Below are 22125 nucleotides of genomic sequence, written 5' to 3'. Positions count from 1 at the left end.
CTACTCCCGGCGCACCTCGCGGCGCGGCCGCCGCTACAGGGTGGCACGAAGGACATACGGGGTTCTTACCCACACGCCCCGAACGGTCTCGCCGTCGCGCTGAGGGTGAGGGGAGCCCGCAGAGGATGGAGGAGAAGCCCTCCGCCAGTATCAAGCCCTACCTGGACAAGCTCACCCTGGGGGTCACACGGATACTGGGTGAGTGGGGCTGCGGGAGAGCCCCCGGGGCCGGGCGGGGGTGTCGCTCCTTTGTCATGGTAAACCGCCCGATGGCGGGAAGGGCCGCCCCCCCTCAGGGCGGGCCCGGACGCTACGGCCGGCAGCTCGCCCCGGCAGCTGTGGGGCCGGGCCGGGCCGGGCGGGGTAGGGCAGGGCAGGGCAGGCTGTGCCAGCCCGAGAACCGGCCGGCAGCCCTGGCCTGCGAGGCCCGGGCGGCTGTGGCCTGCGGGAGCGCCGTGCTGCTGGTCGGACCCCGGCCACACGCTGTCTGGTGGGTTGTGTCGGGATCTCCCTTCTGTCTGGGGTCACAGAGCTGTGCTTCTTCTACGCGCAAACACAAACCTCCCTGTTTCTAGCGTCTGAGTCAGCGCAAAACGCCTGAATCTCTTAATGTAAGAGTCCCTTAAAAATAAAAATAAAAAAAAAAATCAAAGAAAGAGAAAGCAGTGTTTTGTTCAAGATTGTACGTCGTTCTTAGCCTCTGTTGTAGGGTGAGGAGGTGGCGTGCCCAATGGAAGGAGTTCAGTGTGGTGCAGTGTTCTGGCAGAAGGCTAATCTGTGCATCTGCTCAGGATCAGCTCCCCATAAATAATCACCCTGCAGCTTATTCCCATACCCTGAGACTTTTTCCACAATGTGCCCTGCTTCTCATCTCTGTTTTTTGCTCAGATCTTGAGCCTTCTTGCATCTCTGCAGTTCCATTTGAAGTTCAGCAAGAGTGCAAGGCATTCAACAGCTAAAATTAGGGCTTCTCAGACAAAACTTTACCCATGGCAGTAGAATCACAAGAATTGTTGAAAGTATTTGCACGTGTAAAGGATTTTAGCATCAGACCTTTCATCTCTTAGCAGCTTGGGACAAAGAATTGTCGTATTTGTAGGGCTGGAAAGCGATACATATATCCCAAGTTTGCATATAACAGCATTACAAATTACATTTCCAGAATGTCTTCCTATGAATTTTAAAGCTGGAGGTGACAGCTGTAATTACCTCACCTACCTGCTGTTTTGCGCAACAGCAATTTTCATCTGGTAACCTAAGTGTATCACTAAAAGCATATATTTTTAGATAGCTGCTCAGACAGGCAAGGTTAAAAGATCAGAGCAAAATTCTTGCCATGGGCTTCAGTGAGGACAGGATTTCATCGTTAATCTCTGTTCAGTGTTTTCTTACTGACTTTATAATATTGGGCGTCTTGGGTTTTTCTTGTTGGTTTGTTTTTTCTGTTTTCTAGTTGTGAGGTCAGGATAACATTAACATTCTACTTGGTGAGAGCATTAAAAAAGTGAAACTACTGATGATCAACAATCCTGGCAAATGCTTCTCTGAAGTAGCTCTTTGTAAAACACTACTAGCCCTGCCTGCATTTTCACCACCCAGACTCAGATGTAAGAGATCTGCATGATGTTAACTATGTCCAAAAGAAATGTTGCCATATAAACTGTTTTGGGTAGGTGTGTTATTTACACCAGCAAAACATGGCAATGCAGGTTTGGCTTTGAAAGTCTGGTAGCATTCCATTCACAAGTAAGGTGTTTCCTGGTTTGTGTTTGGGTGTTTTTGTTTTACTGCCTGGAACTCTAATGATTTGTATTGTCATTAGAGTTGCAATTATATTGCAATATAGCAATGTGTACCCCAGTCTGTTGCTGTGACGTTTCGCTCTTGTTCTTTTCTCCATCTCTCCACTGCTTCTGGGAATTTTGTGCTTTTTTTCCCGGTGAAGAAGTCCAAAGCATGTGAGTTGTGCCACCATAATAATTAGAATTGCTTAGCTAATTGGCAAACATTACCAGTCTGTTCAGTGTTTGTTTCATTCAGATAACAAAGGGTATCTCATTCAGAAAGATGCCATACTCAGTAGTTTGCAGCCCTAGAAACAATCTTATTTTAGATCTTTTTTTGGGAAGTCTCATGAAACCAGTAGATACTTTTCTGCCTATCATAACATAAAAGCATTAATAGGTTTTTAACTCTGTTAAGTTTGTGAAACAGCTTTTTCAGGAGATAGAGAAGGTCATGTAATGAAACTCAACATATGCCTTTTAAGCAATTTTTTGCTTAAAAATTTTTGCACCTATGGTAGATGAGAGCTTGAGGCCCAATTTTCCAGTCCTTTGTGAACAAATTTTCATGGCAACATTTCAAAAACCCTCCTTTAAACAAGGGGTTTAACCGTTGGGGGCGTTGGGTTTTGTTGTTTGTTTTTTTTTTTTTAACTTGTAGTCTCTGTGGAAGTCCCTACAAGGTGGGAGATTTCTCACAAGTATTGTGGAAGTTGTAATTTGAGGGAAAAAGAGAGGCATCTTTCCCATTGCCAGGATGATTCATTTGCTGAAGTTCTGTGACTAATAGCAAATTCTGGAAAAGTTGATTGTTCACAACTAAATCTGAATGGGAGGTGTTAGCTGTTCAGGACTATACTTCACTATTTACAGTCTTTATTAGATAAGAATTTAACTATTCAGACCTTTTAAAAAGATGCTGAGAGTTTATCCAACTTATAAGTAGTATTAGCAGTACTGTACAGACTGATAATCTTGTGGTTTCCTGCTTCAGCTTTATGTCAGACCATCACATCGACGACTCCTGATTAATACCGCACAGCGTTTTTGGAAGCTTGTAGATGAAATGTCCTAAAAATAGGACAGAGTTTACTGTGATCTTTATTCAGAATAGTTAATAAGGAGGATTCTCCCGAACTAGTTAAGCTTTATCCTGTGTCTTTTGCCTAACCTAGGTGGCTTCTTTATTTCTTCCATTTGGGAGAAAAAGCAATCCGTGGCAGGCTTCCTCTTCTCCTCATTAATGTTTAATGGAGCTCCCATCCATTCTTACGCACATCCGTTTAACATGGTCTTCAGTTTACCCACAGGATATTTTTACTATAACGTTCAGGCTTTTAAGATGGAATTTCTCTTTCTTTTGATCTTGGATTTGGTTCAGACTTCTTTAGAAGTTGCAGTTCTCTTGTTCCTAGACATCTTCTTTGACTGATAAGATATTTAATCTTCCGTCATCCCAGCTGAGCCGTTGTGCATGATGAATTAAACATCCTTGCTGTTTTCTTTGATCACAGAAATAACAATTACTCTGTTATTATAATCTCTTAACTTGTCATAAGACTTGCAGAGTTTAGATGGAAAGACTGGTTAGATCATTGATTCCGCACACTTATTTAGAAGCAGAATACATATGGACAGCTTATATTTGAGAAAGAGACAGATCCCCCCGCCTTGCATCCACCGGTTTGAAGTGAAACTTGGCAAAACATCAGGCTTCTCTATGTTGAGACCCACCTTCGCCAGACAGATTACCTAGGTGATCTACTATGATTTTTTTTTTTCATTTTTCTGTCTTTAACTTGGAGTTTGGTTTTCTGGTGCTATGTTTTGCCTTTTAAATTATCTGACAATGTAACAAGCAGTACTTCCAATTAAAGAGAAATTTAGACTTCCTGAAAGTGAGTGCTGCTCTTCCACCAGCAGAACAGACAAGGGCAACACCATTGCTAGAACTAAAAGCCCAACGCTGGAGGTAAAACCCAAACCAAAGCTCTCTGGTGCCTGCCTTTCCTGTCTAGTGCACTGTGTGTGTGTTTTACCAGAAAGCAATTATTGTATGTGTGACTGCTTTGGGACCCAATACTTTCACAACAGAGCTGGTCTTGAAAGCCCTGCATAGCGATCACTTCTACTCCACGGCCCTGTGTGCCTGGCTTGCAGTTCCCACAACAAATTAGTAGTCTTTCTGGACCTGATCCAAAATGAACGAAGTCAGTGGGAACTATTTCAGTTGTCTTTAGATGAAGGAAAGCATTATAAAGTAAGTGCAAGGGAGACGGTTCTGCCATCACACACCTGCAAGAATAGCACCATGTAGATTAGTATCTCACATTTATATAGCATTCTTCCCCATAAAATATTGAGGTGATTTTTATAAATGAAGAGCTCGGTGCTCATAACAGATGTGCATCTGTCCAGCTGGGATTCCTGATGTTTGCTCATGCAGGTCCTTTCACCAGGATCAGATTCTTTGTCTGATCAAACCCGCTGAATCCAGTGCTGAAGTGTGCCCATCTTTGTGGAATATAGTTTTTAGCAATTTACAGCAGCACTACACAACATCTTGTGTCAAGCTAAGAATACCCTACCCAACTGAAACCACAGGGCATGCTTAGAAAGAAAGATTTGTCTCTCTTAGAGTTTGCCCAGGAACCCATGGTTGATTTTTTTCATGAATCCTTCTGCAAAAGATCACATACAAAATGTGTGTGTATATGTGTGTGTGTGTATATATATATATAAAATATATATTATATAAATTATATAAATATATATATAAAAAAACCATCAAAGGATAGTATCATGTGCAGCACTAGGCATCCTCATGCCGAGAAGACATGCTGAGTATGGTTACACGCAAAAGAAAGAAAGCTTAGTCACCAGTACAATGCATGGAGTCGTTAATGCCTTTTCGCCAGTTGTCAGTCAGGTTAACTTGCTAAACTGTCTGTCTCACAGTGCTTGGTGTCACCTGTGCAAGCTGCAAACATGCTCCTCTTTCCCTTTTAGAGACTTCTCCAGGAGTTGCTGAGGTGACTTTTGTGGAAAAGGAGCCAGCCGAACGCCACGCAATCGTTTCATGGGAGCAAGTGAGTATTTTCATAATACTGCAGCGAGGTCAGTCTAAATGTATAGCAGCCCATGGAGAATTTCAAATGCCATGGCTACCTTGTGTTTGTGAGACAGCCTGCTACCAAGTCTGATGCACCGTGGAGCCTAAACAGATTTATTTTTTTTTAAATCAGGTATTACTCCATGTTTTAGGCTATCACATGCACCTGATCTGTTAGCGAAATTTCATCAGTGTGGGTATATTCAGAATGACAGCTCTAAGAAGAAATCACATAACTGCAGTAGGCAGCAATCATGGTGACTCAGTGGAGAACAAATATTGTTCTGACTCAGGTCTGAAACCGTTTTCCAACACCCTTGGAGACAAAATGAAGAAAATCTTTATGGCCACTAAAGGTAAAGGCCTCAAGCTGGAAAATACCACTGAGCCACCCAGTTTGTTCCAGTTACCTATTTCTCTTTTCAGTTTTGGCTATTCACTTCCATTTCTCATAGCCTGCCTTCCACCTCCTCTTTAGCCAACAAATCCAATCTTTTGGTCAAGGCATGTCCCATTGCCTGTTCCAGAAGACTATGAAGGGCATGTGCTACCTTGAGTCCGCTGACCTCACTGCATCAGAGTGTGTGACCAGAGGGCTCCTGAATACCGTCGTGTGACTCTGGCGGGCAGAGATGGCACTTTTGAATATATGTGTGTTTTTCACTCCCATGACCATGGGGGAATAATTGTTATCTAGGTCGTATCTGTGGAAGGGACAGTAGAATCTGACTGGCCTTTGGAAAGGGGCATGGCTGAGGATGGAGTTGAGTGAATCGTCCTCCCTCTGCTGCAGCCCTGGCTATGCCCTAATGCACAAGCTCCCAGGGACTGCGCTTGCTACCACTACGTAAAATAAATTCCCAATTGATGATATCTTGCCATTTACAGTGTTTCCTAAACAGTAGGGAAAAATCATTCAGTAGTTTTGGTAACGCCCCATCCCAATTAATGATATTTATGAAGAATTTATAAACCCAGGTCAGAATTTATGTGATGTAAACCTGTGTTATTTACTGAATCTTGTACAGTAGCCAGCAACTGTGGTCAGGCAGAAATGTCTGGTTTTTCAGGTTCGTGCAAACTGATTCCTGGTATCCTGTAGCTGTTGTTAAGGTGTCAGGTTAGCTTTGCTGGAAAGTCTGAGGCACCCTGACTGTGAGCCAGCTCAGGCCTGGAAGCAGCAGAGCGACATTCGCTCATTCTTCTTTTGAGTGCAGGGGACTGCTTCTGCTGAACGCGGTATTGCTCTCACTTTCAGGTGCTGCTACTCCTCCAGACTAAATTGGGTTTGTTTCAAAATTGAGCTGTTCTCGTAAAGCCAAATTTTTAAATGCTGTAGCCAAAGCACTTCACTCCAAAGATATAAAAACAACACTTCAGCTCCCTCCCTGCCCAGTGATGGACTAAGTTAATTGTGGAAGTAAATGGTGAAAATTAAGTAGATACAGTTGAGCTGGACTGCTAATGGTGAAGGACTTCGCTATCTATTTCTTTGCTTTTGGTTGCAATTGCACTGGCAAGCCTGAAATCTCCCTTCTCAAATTAAAAGATTACTATTTTTTTTCCTTTTTTTTCCTTGAGCTTTGGTAATGAAGTTTGATAGCTAACACAGTCCATGCAATTGCATATGTCCTGCAGTGATGAGTAAGTGTAGAGCACTCAGCACCTCACAAGGCCCTTCCAGGATGAACTTGCACTTCACTTTTCCTCAACCTCATCCTGCTTGAATTTGAATACAAGTTTAATGTGTAACCAGTGTTCGCCGTTATCGCTGTGTCGGTTTTTTCTGTAGCCACTAGGTGGCAATACTTATGCATATAATCATTCTCCAGAGTTGAGATTTTAACAAGATCTTGTCCCAGTCCGTATTTTTAACTCCTCTCTACGTCTTTGTTTATGAAAGTTTTTGCAGGGCTTTTTGTGTGTTGTAGGGAAAACTGGTCAAACTATTCCCAAAATTGTGTTCTTTTTCTGAAAAAAGCTCTCTTTTCATTGGGACTTACCAAATAAAAGCTCTATTCTTAAGATATTTTTTTATGTTTTTTTTTCTTGAACCATTTTTCCAGTCCTATTTCAGTTTTACAATGGAAAGGTATTTCTTCTGACCGAGAAAATCTATGGTATTCAGAAACTCATAAAAGAAAATCAACCTTTTATTAATGATGATTGATTAAATTTACATGCTTATAATGCTGGCAATATGCCTTTTTTTTTTCCTCAATCAGCTGTGTCCGTTAAATTGAGCTGTGCCCGTGTTGTGCTAGTATTTAAGTGGACGCTACAATGAAAGTTTTAATATCTTAGATCAGCCTCTTGGGTGTCCGTTAACTGCCATGAGGCTTTACAGGGGAAGGTGAGCTTCCTGGCAGGGAACAGTGCAGTAAGACAGAAGGAGAGTAGAAGAGAATTTTTCCAAGGGTTTCTGTAGAGGCATAAAGAGCTGCTAAGTCTTACACTTCAGGAAATCAAACCTGAATTCAGTTATTGGAAATCAGCACACTCAGAAAAAATATTTAAGGTATATGATTGTACAGTGTTTACATGGGTAGCATCACTTCCCCAAAAATTTCAAGCACAAAATATTTTAATAAAAACAGATAATTTTCTCACCTCTGCTGATACTTAGACCTACCAAGATGTTATCTTTTCCCCAAGAAAGTGAGACAAGCAGTAGAAGGGGAGTAAAGACAGAGTTACCAGGTCACTGGAACACCAGTGCTAATAACGGCGTATTATCCTACGAAACCATTCCCACTCCCAAAATTAGGTTGACAACTGCCCTGCTGCCTTTCATGTGCAATTTTTAAAAGTACGTGTTATACCAAAATATTGCTAGGAGGCACTCTGGTATCTTCAGTGACAATGTGTGAGCGACATTTTCTTTTTGCCTCAACCAGAAGAGAAATAAGTCACTCTTATTGTGAAGAGAAATAAATCATTGGTTTTGGTTTTCAAAAAGTGTTATGGTGAGCTGGAGGTCCCAGAACTCGGCACTAGAGCAGGCCAAGCAAAATAAAGGGGGTCATTTTGCCTGTTCCTCTAATTGGCTTGTTAGCAGTGTCTGAACTGCCCCTGGCTGCCTGTAAGCAATCCCTGCCCACTGCACTGCTGGAACACTGATATTCTACAACTCTGCATGGGAAATTTGTTGTTTCTCCTTATGCACTTTGTCTACAAAGACTTATTTTTTCTGTAATAAAACTATAAAAAAGCCCTCAAGCATTCTGGTGCTTTCCTGTTGTGGACAGTCTTAGGCTGCCAGACAATTTAGAAACTCTATCTGCATGTATATCGCAGTGGGAACTGCAATGGTGGTTCCTGGCTATTCTAGAAGTCTTCCTTGTTGCTTCTGCCATATCTCCTTTTGACTCAAAAGTATGCATGCAGGCACGTGCATCCACAAGGGCCCTTCTTGCCATCCTCTTTGTGATGTCCTCCATCAGCATTAGGCGAGCCTGCCATCCCTGATTCCCCAGAAGCACAGGATCTGCCTATCTTGAACCTGCCTTGTGGCCCTGAACATGGGAGAGGCGGGGAAGTGGATCCAGCAGAACCAGTGCATGAGGAAAGGTGTATTTTTTGAAGCTGCATACTGCAGGAGAGGCTGGAGGACTTTTGGGAGGTGGATAGTGTTTTTGACACAGTGTTCCCCTCCTGTGGGGCCTCGTAATATGCTGATTAAAAAAGTGGCTACACAACACTATCCTCAAGAGAATTGCTAAATCCTGTTCTCTGTTGCAGGGGACGGGGCTACCCCAGCCTCGTATCTTTCAGGGCAGGAAATCCAAGAAAGGTGATCTCTTGGGGACGCCCCCCACCAGATCAGATTTATAAAAGGTACAACAAGAAAGTCTCAGTAGCTTACATAAATTAACATCTTCTGCATTCACTGGCAGCTAAGGCAGACCAGTTATAAAGCAGCATGACATTAGGGGGAGAGAAAGGTGGCTGCTGACGTGTTCTGCTATGTGGAAGCCCTGAGAAGTGACATAAATCCCTTCCTTCTGTCCCCAGAAGTTGAATAAAACTCATTCAGGTTTTTAGAGAAGTCCCTCTAGAGCAATATGCTTTGATTGCTGTCCTTTTCTTTAGTATATTTGCTTAGGATGCATTGTTACAGCAGTGCTTTAAGTGAATTGCCATATGTCAGTGTTTTAGCTCTGGATCTGGTGTTGATCAGGTCTTGGCAGCAAGGCTCCCCTGGTTCTAATATTCTTCTCTTTCCTCAGTGGACTGTGCTTTCTTGGGGGACTATTTGGGCATATTATGGACAATAAACAAAAGAAATATAACCCACACACCATATTGGGCACTTGAGATATTTTGTTTTGTGGGCTGATGAGTGTAACCAGATGACTGGAGTGAAAATAGCCTGTTGCCAAGGCTGTGGTTAAGCCACTTCTGGCACGTTGTTAGGAATATTGTATTTTATGGAGCTGGAGATCACAACCCTGGAAGCTACGAGTTGAGCAGGAGGAGTATAGAGCTTGAGAAGCCCTTTTTAAGATGTAGTAGTGGCTTGTTTTTCTGACTCTGCTGTCAAAAAAACAGTTTTGAAGTCATAGGATCATGTGGCTAAGCATAATCTGACAGATTAGTCAATCCTTTCCATCAGATGGGAGAAATGGATATTAGTGAAGCTTTCTGTATGGATGCCTTTTCCTATAGACCCCATATTTGCTCTGGTACAGCATTTTCCACCCATGTATTTTGCACCAGCATTTGGAAAGTCATGCAAAGGACATGGTTAGAAGAATCTTAAAATAAAGTGGGAAAGGCAGCCATTTGGAGAAATGTGCATGTGTTGATCTTTGCATCCAGAAAAGGAGGATTCAGAGCAGAAGACCTATCCAGATGTGATTTTTCCCTTGTCTTAGTCAGCTGTGTTTGTTAAATTGGTCTGTGCCCGTTTTGTGCTAGTATTTAATTGGATACTACGGTGGAAGTTTTAAAAGCTTAGATTTTGTCATCCCAATGGACCTGGTTCTCCTGCTTAGAGGAGAACACCCACTGAAGTCAAGAGAGCAGCTCTTCCCATATATATTTTTACTGCTGGGGTAGATTACTGAAAGCTGGGTGGGTTAAAATGGACTGAAAGTGGTGTGTAAACATTTATACTCTCTGAGACTTTGTAGCAGGTCTGTCATAGTTTCTTTCTTCATAGTTTTAAACCTAGTCACGGTGCTTACAGCTACAGCTTGAAATTGGAAGTGGTGAAAGCACAGCATGAAATTATAAATATTTAGGACTGAGAAGAACCCACAGAAGAAGGTGTGTTGTTAAAGGCATTTGAAGAACTTCAGATATGTCTGTGTGGTTTAGTAATCTCCTGAAACTAACCACCAGGGCCTCAGCCATCAGCAGACCCTTATCAAAGGATGATAAATTCTTCTCAAAACAAAGTTTCTACAGTATTGGATTCTTTGCTTTAATACCTGTTGCATCTGGAGATTTTCCCTACCTGGGGTAGGAGAGCACTGTGACAATGACCAGGCTGCTGACAAGCTGCAAAGCCGTCAGTGTCTGGGACTCATCAGTAGCAGTCTGTTGGCATAAATGGATATGCTTAGAAAGTAAGCTAACACGCAGGAGTGAAAGTTGTGGGCATGTTAGAGGGCCCTGCACAGCGTATACACCACAATTTAGGGGACAGGGACTGTAACAACTCAAAGAAAGTGACTGTGAATAAGGCTTTAACAGGGAGAAGGACTGCCCTGGTCCTAGGGGAGGGAGAGAATGTGCACAGGAGGCCGCCAGCACCTTCCCTTGCTCATGCCAGTCACCGATGACCAGAGGCCAGTGTTGCAGCTGGATGCACAGGTGGCAGGTAGCTCCTGCTGGGTAGATGCATTGAGGCAACATCAGGGCAGATGACTGGATACACACAAGTTGCAGACATGGCAAAGAATCTGATCGGTATCTGAGATGTTAAAAATCCGTGTCCCGGGTGAAGCAGAGCTACATGAACTGCATGTGCATGTTTCTTTTCCTTAACTACCGGTTATGAGAATATTTTTCCTTTATTTTATGAGACTTTGAATGTTGCATTTTCTGGTAGCTGTAGGGAAGTAGTTCCAGCAGAGGCATGGTATTGGAAAGCTGTTAACATCTGACTCCTCTGCTTTCTCCAAAGCAATTCCGTAACTGCTCCAAAACGCACCCGGGCCTCTGAGGCCAGGCTGTAAATACCTACCTGAATAATGTGTTGATCTGTGGCAGGTTAAGCTTATATGAGGGACAGCACTACTGACGTATAAATGTTCTTAAAGTTTGTATTTCTGTCTTTTCTTGCTTTGAGTGTCAAACTTAACTGCACAAAGAGCAGGACGTGTCCAACAGCATGTCTTTAAAACTGGCTTAATGAAAGAAATACACATTTTTTAGAAAAGGCTGAAAATCCTGTTGCAAAAGTACTTGAATTTTCAGACATGCTGTGTTGCAAATCTCACATTATTTGTCCATTTTCCTTGTAAAATGTGGGTCCCAGAGTCCTGTGATGATCAACAAGTCTCAGATCAACATTTTAAAGAAGTTGTCGTCTCCCCTCCTGGTTTAATGACAAAGCTTGACCCTAATGGGGCTTATTTGTCTTTGTTCCTGAGCAGATTTAAAAGAACGTGGGACTGAAAAATGAGAATGACCACAAGTTGCAACTTGGAGCTCAGACTGCAATTAGGAAAACTTTTTCACAAGGAGGGTGGTGCAGCCCTTTGACAAGTCAATGCAGAGATTGTGGAACCTGCATCATTGGAGACTATCCTGAGTTTTGGGGTCTGATTCTTTTGCAATCTTGAATTTGAAGATACTTTAAATGCAAACTCACTTCAATATTTCTCAATATGTTTGGTTTTGTTTTTTTTTCTCTAAAACAATTACAAACAAAGCAACTCCTTTAGTCATGCATGTTGCTTGTCTTATTAAAACTGACAGGCTTCTGTACTGTTTCATTTTGTGTTCTTAACGTGTCAACAGGAATGGAGGGTCACAGAATCACAGAATGGTTCAGGTTGGAAGGGACTTTAAAGATCATCTATTTCCAACCCCCCTGCCATGGGAAGGGACACCTCCCCACTAGACCAGGCTGCTCAAAGCCTCATCCAGCCTGGCCTTGAACATCTCCAGGGATGGGGCATTGACAACTTCCCTGGGCAACCTGTTCCAGTGCCTCACCACCCTTACAGTAAAGAATTTCTTCCTGATATCCAGTCTAAATCTACCCTCTTTCAGTTTGAATCCGTTGCCCCATGTCCTGTCATTACACTCCCTGATAAAGTGTCCCTCCCCATCCTTCCCGTAGGCTCTCTTTAGGTACTGGAAGGCCGCTATAAGGTCTCCCCGGAGCCTTCTCTTCTCCAGGCTGATCTCTCATCCTGTCTTCATAGGACAGGTGCTCCAGCCCTCTGATCATCTTCGTGGCCATCCTCTGGACCCGCTCCAACAGGTCCATGTCCTTCTTGTGTTGAGGGCTCCAGAGCTGGATGCAGTACTCCAGGTGGGGTCTCATGAGAGCAGAGTGGAGGGGGAGAATCACCTCTCTGGATCTGCTGGCCACGGGTCTTTTGATGCAGTCCAGGATGTGATTGGCCTTCTGGGCTGCAAGCGCTCATTGTTTGCTCATGTCCAGCTTTTCATTCACCAGTACCCCCAAGTCCTTTTCCGCAGGGCTACTCTGATCTTGGAGTGACTGTTACTGTCAAAGGATGATATGTCATCTCAGTTGGGGAACAATCCTGTAATAATCATCTCATGAGTGGGCTGCTTATTGTGAAATTTTCCCAAGTCATCTTTGCTAATACAGTAGCACAGACCCAGGAAATAACGCAGTTTTCTCTCAAGGTTTTAGGATGACATATTTGAACTGATTTGAGTCATCTTGGAGTTCCTTCTTTTTCCTAACGAAGATTAATGCCTTTGGCAGCAAATATTTCTGTACCAGTATTCAGTGGTTCTTTGGGTTTGAGGCATGTTCTTCATTTTCCCATAACACTTTGTAATTTGCAGAAAAACTCCTGCGTATTGCCAGAGGATTTAAAGAATTTCTATCTGATGACCGATGGCTTCCAGATGACCTGGAGTGTGAAGACTGATGGTGAGTCCATATATTCCCCTCCACTGATACCCTCATTTCATTGCAGCCAGCCTTTCCTTTGCAGAATCTCTTTAGTTTCAAAATTACTTTCTGCACAGTCAGTACACATCTGTCAGCATCCTGCATTGGTCTGAGCAAAAGCATGTGCAGCAAGTAATTTTGAATGAAAAATTAGCACCATGTATTAACTTGCAAAAAAACTAAGCAGTTTGTTTCTGCGAGGCAGCTTGATCAGTGACTAAAGAAAACTGACCTCTGAATTGGTAAGTGGCTGCAGTTCTGCATTGTGGTTCGGAAAAAAATATGACTGCACATTAGAGATCCCTTCCTGATGCAAGAGGGCATAGCCTGTTGCTTGCATGTGCTGGAGTTCCACAACAGTCCTGTACACTGAACACTGGCTAGAAACCAAACAAGTCTTCATGTCATAAATACCATTCTGTAATACATTGGTCATCTGTTGACGCTCAGATTTAGATATGTGGTTTAAATCTTGTACCTAGACTCCCTCTGTAGTTCATGGAAAGAGCAGCTCTAGCACATTATCCTATCATAAAGAAGTAGGAAGAGTCATCATCTGATAATGGCTCTTTCTCATTAAAAAGCATATGTACATGTCAGAGCCTGGTTCTGCTTTCCACGATCTAAAGTCCATTCACTGCAGTTATTTCTGGAGTCAGTGGTGAACTGAGCTTTATTGTTCATCGTCATTTGTCAAGAATCAGGCAGTTTGTTCACTCTGCACTGGAGCCGTGCAACTATTAACCTGTCTCTCATTGCCTTCAAGCAGGGTTGTCACATTGGACTGTGAACACTGCTTGCTTCTGGAGATAGGTGTCAAATACGGGGTTTTCCTCAAGAAGTGGAATTTCATTTCAGACAGTTGACTGGGCATGCTCTAAAGGGCAGAGATTGTAGGTTGTTGGGGGGTTTTTTTATTGTTTTTTTTTAATTTGTGTGTGTGTATGGTTGGACTCGATGATCTCAAAGGTCCTTTCCAACCATGAAGATTCTATGATTCTATGACATCAGGGCTCTAGCACCTGACTGAGTCACATCATGTTTCAAGTGGGATTTAGTGTGTTGTGACCTCTGAAGAGTCTTGTTTTTAGGGCATACAAGGGACCAAGGCAGCTCACATAACTATCTGGTTTGAGCAAGCATCCAGTAGTGCCTTCTGAGGCTCTTCACACTGGCGCGTGGCTGAACAGGGTCCTTGTTGACTTGGTGGCTGGTAATAGTACTAGTCCTCAGAAGCAAAGACAGGTGACAAGTCCTCAAGCATTCATTCAGGAGCACGCACGTGTTGACACACTGATAAAATCCTGTGTTGGAGTGGAAGCTAAGAGGATGCACCGTGAGCATATTCATGGGGTGGAAGAGGACAAGCTGCCCAATAAGCTCTGAATGAGTGGTGTGTTTTATAGTAGGAAGGACAGCATCAGGGAAGAGTTTTGACGAGGTGGCTGTAGCTAGGCGGGATTTTTAATAGCCAGTTTCATAGGAGTGGGGTAACAGCTGCAGCACAGGCTTAGCCAGCAGTGTAATTCTCATAGATGCACGACTCTGAGATGGTGTTGTGTCACCTGTAAGTGTGATTCTTTGTTTGAAAAAGCTTAATTTCTGCTCCTGTGGAGCCTAACTTGGCTAAGTGTCCAGGCCTGCTGGGTATATCCATCTTTTCTCCCCCTTTGTGTTTTAGAAGAGGTTGAGTTGATGTGTGGAGGAGAAGAAATACCTCCTATGCTTTCCTGACGCTGGATGTGATTAATGATCAGTTTTATTGCAGATACCCCAATGCCCCTGGGCTCCATGGTGATTAATAGTATCTCAAAGCTATGTCGGCTTGGGGGTTCCTCTATGTACACTCTGCCTAATGCACCAACTCTTGCTGATCTGGAAGATGACACAGATGAGGAAGGTAAGGTCCTGTTAACAAGCTAATAAATGTGGTCTGTCTCATCCCTTTTGCTCTGTTAGGGTAATGTTAGCGTATAGCACATGGATATATAGCAACATAAAAGGTCACTCCACATAGATGTTGGGGGTTTTTTGTCTACTGGGCTGGATCTGCTATTATGTCCTACTAGTCCCCTGCAGCCTTGACAGGTAGACCTGTATGTTGTGAGCCTCATGGGGATTGTTAATGCTGTCAGTGGCTAGTATTATTTACATGTTCTTTCAGCAGCCTGTCAGCCCTCCCATTCTGCCTTTTCCCTCTTTAAATTTTTAAGTGAGGCTTCCTCCAGTGATTGGGCTTCTAAAGTCTTTGTGTGCTTATGGGTTTATGTGAACAAAAGATAACAGTTTTTGGCATGGTAGTGAAAAGACAGCTGGATATGGAAAAATAAGTTTGAGGTGACACTGGAAAATATGTGTTTCCAGACTGCCTAAAAAAGCTGGGCATCCTGCAGAGAAAAAGAAGACAAAAAGTCCAGTCTTTTTCTCAGATCATTCAGTCTAACAAGACTGGAAGAAGTAAGAAGATAAGAACAGAGCCAGGTGTCATGCTGACTCCTTAACCAATTGCTATTTGATTTCAGTCTTATCTCTGAATCTCTGTAGCTCTTGTAGCTTCTAAATGTGGCTGAACATTTTTTGCACATTCCAGCTTGGTTGCAGACCTGATCTTCTAGCAATTGTAATGAAATGGCCCAATTCTGCTTCCATTTAGCCACTCAAACCTCCACTGGTGCACTTATAAGGTACACTGAGAAAAAGTTACATCCCCACCAGTGTTCTCGTCCTGACTTTCATGGAAGGCTGTTCTGAAGAGTACAGCCTTTGTGGCCCCCTTCTTCCTCAGCAGCATTAGAATTCAGAATTGTATTCTGTAAGAACTTGCAGCTGCACGATTCCAAAATAGTCCTGTAGAAGGGCTATGTGGTGGCTGTGGGTCAGAAGTTGGATATGAGTCAGAACATGTGGCTGTTGAGAAGGACGGTGATGTCACACTGGAATAGATGAAAAAATGGATATGTCTCCCAAGTACATAAAAGTCTTCTGTCAAGAGAAAAAGAATAAACTGTTCTCCCTGTCCTCCTTAGAAAAAAAGAAAGTGGGGCAAAAAAGAGATGGTGGATAAAACAGAAGTAGTGGGCTTCAACTGCAACAAGGAAGATTCAGGATCCACATCAGGAAAATTTCTAAGTGGTAACAATGGATTTGGGTTGACTGCCTGGAGTTTGTGGCATCTTCAGCACTGGAGGACTTTTAAGAAAAGATGAGACAAACACTTCTCAGGAGTGACATTTGTAAAGCTGATCGTGCCTTATGCCAGGGAAGGACTAGAGGGTAGCTTGATGTCTTTTTTCAGCCATCAGATTTTGACTCTGTGTTTTGTTTTCCTAATGAAGATTAAATTTTATTTATTTTTTTTTTCATACAGGGAACTTAATCCTTTCTAACAAGTATAAATATAATAGTTTGATTTAGTTCTTCCTCGGCTGATGTATTAATAAGTATCAAATAGATTGACTCTTTGCACCTGGTGCACAGTCACCTTTCCAAACATGTTTCGTTAAGATTTTTTCTCTGTTTTCAGGTAACGGAGACAAACCAGAGAGGCCACACTTTGATTCTCGTAGTCTTATCTTTGAATTAGACCCATGCAATGGGAATGGGAAAGTTTGTCTTGTTTATAAGCATGCTAAACCAGGTAAGACTGAAAAGAGCAAAGTTAGCCATCTCTTGTGGATTGTATCTGGAGGCCACATGCACAGAATCAGCCTACATTTCTGATCTTCTTTGCAATTTGTAGATGAACAATTGCTGGGATGTCCTGTCTCCACTGAAGTCAGGGGCTAAACATTACAGCGACTTAACTGGAGCTAACATTTTCCCTCCTTTTAATGTTTGAATCTGAGTTATAGCTTACGATTTCTGCATGCACAGCATACTTGCATACTGAAACAGGAAAACATTCACGTATGACCTACAGACAGTTGTGTTGAAATAATGCAGAAGGCTGGAGCTCAGCCACTAACATATCTTTGGTTACTTGCCTGTCTTGAAACAATTCCCTTACATTTTGATGAGAAAGACTGTAGTGCTGCTTAGAAGCAAAGGGTAGATCTTAAAAAAGGTCCTTAGCTGACTGAGACAGACTTAGACTGGTTCTTCCACCTTGTGCATGGATGCAGAGCCTCCAGGTGCTAACTAGGTCAAAATTTGGCAGGAAGGGTTGAACAGGAGAGCAAAAGATGTGAGCTGAGCTGTTCCTTCTGACAGATATAGAGAAAACTGCTGTCAGTCAGGTGTTAGTGAAATACCCAAGTCACTAGTACAGTAGTTGTCATCTGACACAGTGCACAGGTCACTAGGTGTATGTGTATACCCGTATGTTCATGGTGTGGAGCTGTGCCATTGTGATATACCTATTCTTAAGAAAACCCTTTCGTTGTTATCTTGTGTCTTTCATTGGGTGTGACTGCCACACCCAAGGCAGAAACTTCTTACTTGTCCTCTTGCCTTACAGTCTTAGCGATTTCGCAACATGCAATGGATAACCAGGGCAAGGGGAGGGAGCGTTGTTTACAGGTGTTGATGTCAGCACAGGGGGCAGTGTGTTTAATTGGCAATGTTCAGCATCTCAGTTTCCCAAGTAAAATCACTTCTTTTTATGCTCCAAAGGATGTCACCACCAGAGAAATATTTGATCACTGTGGAAAGATTGTGCAAAATGTGTTTTTGTTGGCAGTACATGCTGCTATGAGTTCCAGACTCTGGACTCAGTTCAGCAATCCAGATGACTGACAGTTGAGTTAGTTGCTTTTTACTTTGTGGGGTAGATAAATGTTTGCCATAATTTTACTTTGAACTTACACTACAAAGTTGTTGATGTCCAAGCATGTTCCAAGTAGAACATCAGTCCCAAATTGGGAAGGAATAGCATTGGATCCATTTTACAGTGGGGAAAATTAATATAATGGCTACTGCACGAGTATTTTTAGTAAGACTGGGAGCAAAACCAAGTCCTTTTCAGTCCCCATCCTCTAACTGTTAAACTGCATTGCCTCTGGATAGTCACCTATGTTAGTCGGGGATGCTGCATTTTAGAAGCTGCAGCCTTTCTGGTAAATGTGTTGTGTCTTCCACCTGACAATGGCCAGGGGTTGATCTTACCACTGCAAAGCAACAGTATAATTTGTATTTGTTTTGTTCTAGTTACCTCCCCAGACACAGAGATATGGTTCCTGGACAGAGCTCTGTATTGGCATTTCCTCACCAAAACCTTCACAGCCTACTACCGCCTGCTCATTACCCACCTGGGTCTCCCGCAGTGGCAGTACGCCTTCACCAGCTATGGGGTCAGCCCCCAGGCCAAGGTAGGACAGCAGGATCCAGCTCATCAGTATCTCGTATAAGTATAGACTGGAAAAACATCTTCCTACCTTTTGACAAGCAGACTGTAGGCTCAAGTGGGCCTCTACAGTGAGCTATGGAAAGGGTCTTGAGTCTTTCCCCTATAGAGTGTTAACAGTCATTTGTTTATGTTAGTGGATTTACTAACATTGTGTTAACCCTGCTTTTCTCACCCGAGTTGGGCCCTGCCTTTGACCTCTAATAGCAGTCAGTAGAACCCCAATTATTTCTTTGCTTTCTTGACTCTGAAACCAAACGCTGCTTCCACGAGTGCTGGCAAGTTAGGAGATGTAAAGCCGTTCATCTCCACAGCTACATAGGATTTGTCTAGATCAGTTTTCTGGGCATAGCACCAAACAAGAACCTACTGCTCTCTGGGTGGACAGGAAAGTCCAGGTACACATTAGGCAGAAGCCCAGAGGAAGACCATAAGCTTGAGCATTGCCAAGAATATTAATTCCTTTGCATCCTCCTCAGTTATGAAGGGATGCCTTGATAAAAATGGTGCCCAAAAAGGGGCAATTTAAATGCTAACAGTCCTAAAAATAGTTATAGGAGAGCTCCAGGTACAGCCCAGTGACAATTCCATCCCCTTATTATTATTAAAATTGCTATTCTGCTCTGACGGAACGCTACTATTAGAGGCTCCTGCCATTCCTCTGTGCTTGACTTGGCGTTCAGCCCTGCTTCCACCTTCTGAGAGGTCGGGGAATGGACCTGACAGTATTACCAAACACAGCACGTAAGTCTGTGCAATCTCTATGCATGTTGGCAAGGTGGATCTCAGTGAGTGTCCTGCACTTCACCCAGACATGACAGCTGTCTTACCAACATGATGCTTCTTGGTCCCACCTCAAGCCTGTGCATACATCAGAACTACCCACTGAAATCACTGATGGCTTCCCATCTATCAGTGGCTTCTAGAATATGGCTCTTCGTATTTCCGGTGTCTTCCCTTTTACACTGTGCTCTACTTTATCAGTCAAGGCTGTGTACATGGTACTCTAGCATAAGGCTGTGCTCTGCCTTTCTGTAACTTTCCTGCTAGAATATTTTATTATGTTCAGTATATTCACAAACCCTAGTGAAGTCATTCATCTATTCCGTAATCATGCAGCCTCTGTTAGTTAAAATCTTCCTAGTTTGTTAACCATTATCGTTTTTAAAGGTCTTCAAAGGTGGTGTATTAAAGCTGGTTTTCCCTTAAGTGGTACACTAATAGATTGCCATCTACATTTTGATATTGATCTTTTGTTTATCTTGTCCAAGGCTTTGCTGATGGTTTCAGTGATGTTTGTAATACCGTAGCCCCTACAGTTTTATTTCCTGACTTTGTCAATGGAAAACTGATATGAAAAACACTAAAAGACGAGAACTGCAGGGCATAACATTGTGGTGGCATCCGGGAACAAAAAAAAAATTGTTGTGGTCACTTCTTGATGTAAAATCAGGCCGAAGAGAAACAAAAACAAAATCCTTTGTGTAAAGAGTTAAAAAAACCTGCGTTTTTGTATGTGTGAAGAGAGGAAGGGAGGCTATATTTTGAGAAGTTCAACTCGTTTGGTTCCAATTTATAAGCTCTTTTAAAAGCCAACGTTTTTTAATCTTTTCTGCTTCTCTGAATCTAAATAAATGTGGTTTAGTTTCATCCCCTCTCCCTTTGCTTTTCCTCCTGTGGTTTAAAGCAGGAGTTGCTCCTGATAGGAGTTACACTGCAGGAAAGGTAGTGTTAGGTTTGTGTCTGGTTCTCCTCTTCCCTGTCTGGAATGTGGGGCAGTTCCAGGGCTGTAGCTGTAGCTGAGCCCTTGTGTATCCTTATCACGAGGCATTCTGTGCAGGCCTGTAAACTGCAAACTGATAAGTGGTGTATGATTAAAATCAGATCTGGGGTGTGAGGGGGAACAGGGTGGAAATGTCTAATTGTAGCTTGATTTTAACCTCTTCCTTCCCCACCATCCTGCCTTTCAGCAATGGTTTAACATGTATAAACCCATAACCATCAACACAGCTCTCCTTTCTGAAGAAGCTGATTCCTTTGTGAACAAGCTGGACCCCAATAAGGTATTTAAAAGCAAGAACAAAACTCCAGTGATGAAAAAGAAACCACCCTCCCAGCCAGCAGGCTCCCAAAAGAGTCACACAAGCATGACCTCCTCTAAGACATCCTCACTAGCTGGGAATTCTTCAAGGAAGTGAGATCCCCCTGTATCTGACCCTGGACAGCATTTGCAATAAGCTTTGATGTTCTCTGATGCAGAGTCTCAGTGTTTCAGACCAAGTTCCTTTTGCATGAATAGATGTGCCTGTGGAAAACACTTTGCAGCATTTGCATGAAATATAGCCACGATGTACTTTGACAAAGGAGGGAGGTAGTTCCTGGAGACTCTGAGAAAAAAACTTGAGAAGTTGATTTTATTCCCTTCCACTACTTCCAGCATGTACTTTTCAGAAGGCATGAAGGAGCTCTTGATGTCCCTGCTCTATAGGGAAGCTTTTGTTCCTGTGCAGCTACAGCAGTCAAATTAAAGTAAATGTAAGTCACCATTACTTGAATAGACCCATGCTGAAATACGGCATATGAAGATATTTCTGTCATCTCCTTTGAAAGAAACCTGTCCTGACCTTGCATGCCATGGGAGCAGGCTGGAACCCGCTGAACAAGTATCTTCTGCTTCAGACAGAATGAAACTCCACACTTCCCTGTGCTTCTTCAAACTTCTGCTCTGAGATTCATGGCACAAAGGGACTTGGGGCTTCCATGTCTCTGCATTGGCCTAGTCACTTGCTCTACAGCCCAGACCACTTCTTGGCCCTTGTGCCGTACCTTTTTGTGCAGTGGCATCTGTGTGCTGTCCTTCCCAATAAGCCTGAAAGCAGCCAGAAGCTGCAAGATCCCTCATTGCCTCTGCTTTCTCCTCTTGTGGGAACTGAGCCAGGGCAGGTCGGTGGTGTTAAGAGTCCCATAAGCCAAGAGGAACCCTTGGTTTGTCACACATTCATTTGCAAAGTTGACCATTGTCACTTTTCAATTGGGCAGGATCTGACCAGGGGCCACTGAGATCCTACAGCCTTAGAAGCCCCTGATGCTGTTTTCTGTACTGTAAGTTTTCAGGTTCGAACTGCACTTTAACCCATTCACTACTGGTTTTCAGTTATATCCAATTGTTTCCATTACTTTTCTATGCCATTCTGTCTTCTTAGATGTGCTGGAAACATGGTACCAACCAACATATTTTTTGCCTAAGCAGGGAAATCAAAGTCACCATATTCAAATAAGCATTGAGTATTTAAATAGCATCATATTTTATTTATGAAACAGTCACATAATTACATAAGAGAAACCTACCTCACAGGGATGTTGTGAGGCTCTCACAAGTATTTGTACGACCTTCAGAAAGATGAAGCCACCCTGTAAGTGCTTAATAGTATTTTAATAAAAATTGTAATATTTTCCTCCAGAGTGATTGGGTATTTGAAGATACTTTTGGGAGCACATGCACAAGGATGTATGGTAAGAACAGGGTGCAGGCTGGATTGTGTGGGCATCTTTTTTTAATGCAGTGGAGAATCTCTCACTGAGAAGGGATGGGTCACAGTGTCCTTTAGCTAATTCCATCTTGAGCTACTCTGAAGTTCCCAGTTTAGTTCACAGGGACCAAAAGACTCATCTGTGTGACAGCTCTTCCACTTCTGTCCTGCGCTCACTGTTCAAAATCTCTGCAGCCGTCAGCCCCAGCTCTGACATGACTGTGCTGGCTTCCAGCACTGCCCAGGGC

The 22125-nt window shown here is 43.0% G+C and overlaps 2 protein-coding genes across 2 annotated transcripts in view; one reads left to right on the top strand and one right to left on the bottom strand.

Annotated features, from left to right (window-relative positions):
- The window catches only part of KIAA1328 (KIAA1328 ortholog), a 180661-nt gene extending 180374 nt beyond the window's left edge, over positions 1–287 (bottom strand). Inside the window, exon 1 of the mRNA XM_063319394.1 lies at positions 162–287. The gene's annotated coding sequence lies outside the window, so the exon portion shown is untranslated. The remainder of the gene's footprint in view (positions 1–161) is intronic.
- TPGS2 (tubulin polyglutamylase complex subunit 2) lies at positions 35–21809 on the top strand. Its single transcript, XM_063319396.1, has 7 exons — positions 35–198; positions 4794–4873; positions 12898–12985; positions 14775–14906; positions 16530–16643; positions 18152–18312; positions 20318–21809. Exons 1-7 carry the CDS (start codon positions 126–128, stop codon positions 20543–20545), a joined length of 876 nt encoding a protein of 291 aa, XP_063175466.1. The 5' UTR covers positions 35–125; the 3' UTR covers positions 20546–21809.
- Positions 21810–22125: the final 316 nt, after the last annotated feature.

The sequence above is a fragment of the Chroicocephalus ridibundus genome, chromosome Z (genome assembly GCF_963924245.1).
Source record: "Chroicocephalus ridibundus chromosome Z, bChrRid1.1, whole genome shotgun sequence".
In the NCBI taxonomy this organism is placed as follows: Eukaryota; Metazoa; Chordata; class Aves; order Charadriiformes; family Laridae; genus Chroicocephalus; species Chroicocephalus ridibundus.
Note: the sequence above shows the minus strand (reverse complement) of the source record. Positions and strands in the feature narration are given on the sequence as shown.

Coding starts and splice junctions, on each gene's coding strand:
- TPGS2 (XM_063319396.1), top strand. CDS start 126: ATGGAGGAGAAGCCCTCCGCCAGTATCAAGCCCTACCTGGACAAGCTC. Junction 4,874..12,897: donor CAATCGTTTCATGGGAGCAA/GTGAGTATTTTC, acceptor TGTAATTTGCAG/AAAAACTCCTGCGTATTGCC. Junction 16,644..18,151: donor TTATAAGCATGCTAAACCAG/GTAAGACTGAAA, acceptor GTTTTGTTCTAG/TTACCTCCCCAGACACAGAG.